Source organism: Fragaria vesca, linkage group LG5, assembly GCF_000184155.1.
Source record: "Fragaria vesca subsp. vesca linkage group LG5, FraVesHawaii_1.0, whole genome shotgun sequence".
Classification (NCBI taxonomy): Eukaryota; Viridiplantae; Streptophyta; class Magnoliopsida; order Rosales; family Rosaceae; genus Fragaria; species Fragaria vesca.
The window spans coordinates 18,692,261-18,697,767 of record NC_020495.1 but is presented as its reverse complement, the minus strand read 5'-3'; the positions used below and the strand labels follow the sequence as shown (position 1 = coordinate 18,697,767).

At 31.6% G+C, this 5,507-nt stretch overlaps 1 protein-coding gene across 1 annotated transcript in view; it reads left to right on the top strand.

Moving 5' to 3' along the window:
- LOC101296579 (AP-1 complex subunit sigma-2-like) overlaps positions 1 to 5,507 on the top strand; it is a 6,733-nt gene that overhangs the window by 894 nt on the left and 332 nt on the right. The window contains exons 2-6 of the mRNA XM_004301552.1: positions 3,227 to 3,313; positions 4,079 to 4,170; positions 4,278 to 4,386; positions 4,521 to 4,556; positions 4,638 to 4,724. Coding sequence (XP_004301600.1) covers positions 3,227 to 3,313; positions 4,079 to 4,170; positions 4,278 to 4,386; positions 4,521 to 4,556; positions 4,638 to 4,724 — 411 coding nt within the window. The remainder of the gene's footprint in view (positions 1 to 3,226; positions 3,314 to 4,078; positions 4,171 to 4,277; positions 4,387 to 4,520; positions 4,557 to 4,637; positions 4,725 to 5,507) is intronic.

Genomic DNA, 5,507 nt, shown 5'->3' with positions numbered 1-5,507 from the left:
TATATATATATATATATATATATATATACAGGCCTTTTCAGATACGAACCTCCATATTTATTCAAAAGGTACGATTTCCTTAATTGACATACTTTTCGATCATATTTTCTCATCTCAACCATTCATCTTTTAGATATATATGAGTAGATCATCTCTACAAAATTTTAGCCAAATTGATAATCATTAAGGTATTCAAATTTGTGAATTATACGAACGGTTCCTGTTGAACATATTTGGTTCATTCATTGTAATCATATAGTTTCGATACTTTAACGATTATCAATTTGGCTGAAAATTTGTAGAGATGATCTACTCATATATACCTACAATGTGAATATGATCTCAAAGTGGGTCAATTAAGAAAATCCGTACCTTTTGAATAAATACGGATATTGGGACCTAATAATATATATATATATATATATATACAAGCTTTCTCAAGTAAGGATGTCCTTATTTATTCTTACGGTGCGGATTTCTACTTTAGACTCACTTTTCAATCGAATTTTCACATCTCCACCGTCTAGTCTTTAGATACTAATGTATAGATCATCTCTGCAAAATTTCAGCCAATTTGGATATCATTAAGGCACTCAAAACTGTGTTTTCATGTTATAAACATGAACGGTTCAAGTTCGACAGAATGTTGTTCGTCCATTGGTCTAATCAAATTTGACTGCCTTAATAATAACCAAATTGGCTGAAATTTTACAGAGATTATCTATACATAAGTATCTAAAGACTAGACGGTGGAGATGTGAAAATTCGATTGAAAAGTGAGTCTAAAGTGGAAATCCGCACTGTAAGAATAAATAAGGACCTCCTTCACCAAGAAATCATGTATATATATATATATATATATAATCAGTACGTATTTTCATCGTGAAGGATCGAGAATGATTTAGGTACCGATGTTGGCACTGTGAACAATGTGCGGAGCTTTTTACCCTGCTGATAAGCTGTGTAAGTCTGTATTTACCCTTCGTTTCAACTCTAGGTATAAATTTATATTTTTCTCCGCTTCTCGCTCTCTCTCGCCTAAAATTTCTCCATCTTTCTCACTCTCTAGACTCTTCTCGAAATAGCTCCAACATTTTTCACAAAGCAGAAGAGTTTAGAGATATTAATATATTACCGCGATAATTTATGTGTGATGCTATTAACACACTCATTTTTGCTATTAACACACCCTATATATAATGAGAACCAATCATCAATTAAATTCAAGTGACAAGTTTGTAAATAAAATAAAAGGTAAAATATTGTATAGTCCTTGTGGTTTGAAGTCAACATCTGTTTAGTCCTTATGGTTTTATTTTAATCTAGATAGTCCTTAAAGTCAAGATTTTTCATTCAAATAGTCCTTATGGTTTTATTTTAATTTGAATAGTCCTTAAAGTCATGATTTTTCATCCAAATAGTCCTTATGGCCTTTAACTGAGAAAATTGTCTGAATGACTATTTGGATGAAAAATCATGACTTTAAGGACTATTCATATTAAAATAAAACCATAAGGACTATTTGGATGAAAAATTGTGACTTTAAAGACTATTCAGATTAAAATAAAACCACAAGGACTAAACAGATATTGATTTCAAACCACAAGGACTAAACAAATTTCAATTCTAAAATAAAAATGTGTGGATAGAAAAATAGATGGATTAATAGCAATACCCTTTAATCTATTACCCCGCTGTTTCACGGAACTATTTCTGTCATTTTCTCTTCTGCTTTGTATGCGTACAAATCAAAACAATTGGAGCATTTATATTTTTGGTAGAAGTGTATAACACAAGACTAGATGTTTTGTTATATAAATGTTATTTTTGTATACGTACAAATCAAAACAATTAGAGCATTTATATTTTTGGTAGAAGTGTATAACACAAAACTAGAAGTTTTGTTATATAAATATTATTTTTGTGATGACTCTTATACATATATGAAATATGTATAATGTGGATACTATACCGCGCCAAGGCGTGGTTATCAACTCTAGTTATACATATATATTGAACTTCAACATATATAGAGCAGATGGACGACTTGTTCTCCAGGTTGAAGTGATGAGTAGTGCTAGAAATGGATTGGGCCTACAAGGATGTGGACTGGGCCTACTGCATTAGATTTGCTGGGATTTATATGTTCTTAACAATTATAAGACTTGTTTTTGATTAATAGAGTTGATAAAGTGATGATTGATGATAATATAGCAATTGAAACCGGGAACAAGTTTGTTTTTGAACCAAACAAGATGAGTCTTTTACTCTCTTTTTTATACAGAAAGGTCATGAGTCTTTTGATTTTATCGAAAGTTTTGTTATTACTTACAATTATATATAATAAAAATAATATTTATTGTAATTTTGACGTTTCTTTCACGTTTCGTATCGAACAATATTTGATTTTGACGTTCGGCGTATCAAATCGTATCAGAAACCGAAACTCGTTTCCGTTTCCGTGCAACATAGATATATATTAATCTTAGGTTGGGATGAAACATAAGATACCAATCTTATATTTTTAAAACTTGATATACCAAAATTTATAAGGAGCAAAAGTTCGTATACCATTCAGACGAATTTCTCAAACAAAAACCATTTTGCAACGAGACAACAGAGAATGAAGGATTATGAAGTGGGTTTTTGATGAATTTCAATTGTTGAGAGAGAGAGAGAGAAATGAAAAAAAATTAAAATATTGAAAAGCGAAAATATCTTTCATCGGTTAGTTTGTTTAACGGAGCAAACAGTTATAGATATCATTTTTCAGTCGGTATAATAACGTGAGATATCTTTTTGAAATTTTTGAAAGTTAAGATACTAAAGTTTTGCTTCTCTAAAAAGTGAGACACTCTTTGAACGATTTTTCCTTATTATTATTATATGAAAGAGGCATTACTTGCTTATAGTGAATCATATAAAAATGAAAGAGAGATGCGAATGAAACGGATCTATTAAATATTTAAGAGTCAAATCTTTAAATGCAAATATATCTAAAGCATAACGACTACTCCGGTCTTTACTGGAAGATATCTCATATATTTATTTCTAAATCTTGAAGATACACATATCCTATCAAATCCAAATCTGAGCTCATTGTTTTGGCATATTTAAGATTTCATCAGCGATGGTAATTATTTTTTGCATAATGCTTTGTCATTTGTGTTTCTCGATTTCAAGTACTCATTCAATCTAAAGCAAGTTATATGGCTTCTTGTTGCAGATTCATTATGTCATTCTTGTTAGCCGACAAGGAAAGGTGAGGCTGACAAAATGGTTTTCAACCTATTCCCAGAAGGAAAGATCTAAGGTGCATACTCAATCACTCAAATAAATCATCCTAATACGAGGTTGTTTCCATTCCATTGAGTATGAGCACATAATTTTATCCTAATACAACTATTGAACATGTGCATACATATGAATCACAACAAATTAAGCAATGCACCCTTTTTAACTTGCTTTGTTTTTCTATTAAGTTGAAGTTATTATATGTATGTATTCTACTTGTTCAGTCGATTCATTTTTACATATAATAAAGCAGTGCATCATACCCCAAAATGGTTGATAACTTTAAATTGTTTGTTAGTTTAAAATCAAATGATGGACTAACACTTGTTGCTTTTGCACCTGTACATGTACATGTTACCCACCAACATTTGCTTCTTGAAAGCTTAGGGTAAAACAATATGCGATTTTTTGAAAGCTCCTTGTAGAGGTGAATCACTAAATTTATCAATTTTCAACGACACACTTTGGTCCCTCTGCATTGTTATATCACTTATATGAAGAGATTCTATTAATTTCTCCTTCAAGACATACAATAAAAAACATTCAAGTAAGTAAGATATTAAACAAGAGTGAAAAGGTCTTGTATAATTCATTACGGACTCGCATATAGTTTCTCTAGCTTTTATTACTAAGTATGTGTTCAACCATTTGACTCGCTTCTTATAGGCGCATAATTATAACACCCTAGCCTCAACTTAAATGAACTAGTGTAATGGTAGAGAGTTTCATGTTTTTCATTGTTATTGTGCTAATAGTTATGCTTGCAAGCTTTTGTGGAAAAAAGGTAATGAGGGAGCTTAGTGGTGTAATACTCAACCGAGGCTCCAAGTTATGCAACTTCATAGAATGGAGGGGGCTTAAAGTTGTCTATAAAAGGTTGTGCACCAACATATGGGTAACCTTATTTAAATTTTAACAATGCTAATTACTATTATGAATAGCTAGTTTAATTGGTTTACATGAATTGAAATATACTTGATCAGATACGCGAGCCTCTATTTCTACATGTGCATTGACCAAGAGGACAATGAATTAGAGGTTCTTGAAATAATTCACCAATATGTTGAGATACTCGATCGATATTTTGGCAGTGTACGTACGTTTCTCAAATGAATTGTTAATCCTTATTGTTTTGCAATCAATGAATAAATGAGACACATGTGTTTTACTGATAGCTGCTGATGATTGTAATTTTTGGTGATTTTGTCGTCTGGTATACAAATTAGGTTTGTGAGCTGGATTTGATTTTTAATTTTCACAAGGTATCTTTTTCACTCTGTTGTCATATTAGTATATCATTGGACTCTCATTCAGGGTTTGAAAAGAGTACCTGGAACTTGTAGGCTTACTTTATATTGGATGAACTTCTACTTGCTGGTGAGCTTCAAGACTCGAGTAAGAGAGCAGTGGGACACATGATAGCTATACATGTAAGTCTTACTATTATATATTTTGTATATCCAAATAAATTCAGATTCTAATGATATGATCTTGACCATGAAATGATAAAATAATAATGATCCACAAAGAGTAGTTGCATGAAATGTAAATTGTCTAAGGTGTGTGTGTATGTGTGTATACACACACACGGACACATACACTGATTGTTGGGTGTCATGGGCGGAAATCTGACAAGATCCGGACCCGTTCTCCCCAAAGCATACAGTTAGAGACACAATTATACGTATATGATGTTAATAAACTTAACTGAATAGTCTTTCATTCATCTAGCGAACCCTGAAATTTTGTTTTTTGAAAAGTTGGAATAAATTCATTAAATAAGAAGATCAAGATCATTTGGTCTAGTGACATAATTAAGTATCCTCTTATAAGTTGGAGGCCGTGAGTTCGACTTACAACAAACTTATTGTTGTGTATCTGAGCTGTTTATTTGATCCAAAAAAAAAAAAATCCAAGCCGGTTCAAATTGTCCCACTGTTGTAGAGTAGGTTGGCCGGCGCTGATGAAACCTCGCATTGTTCTCTTGTTACAACTTTAATTCCAATATTTTTGATTAAACATGCATGATGTAGTTACCAATTTACCATAACTGTTTTACTCAACTTTTTTATTATACTTACTTTCATTTATTCATTTTAGTACCATTGCATTGTTTTTTTAATTTGAATAAAAGGTTGTGGTGTGGTTGCCTCAAGCCTTCAGTAATGAAACTGCTGAATACAAGTGTGTGTGTGTGTGTGTGTGTGTGTGTG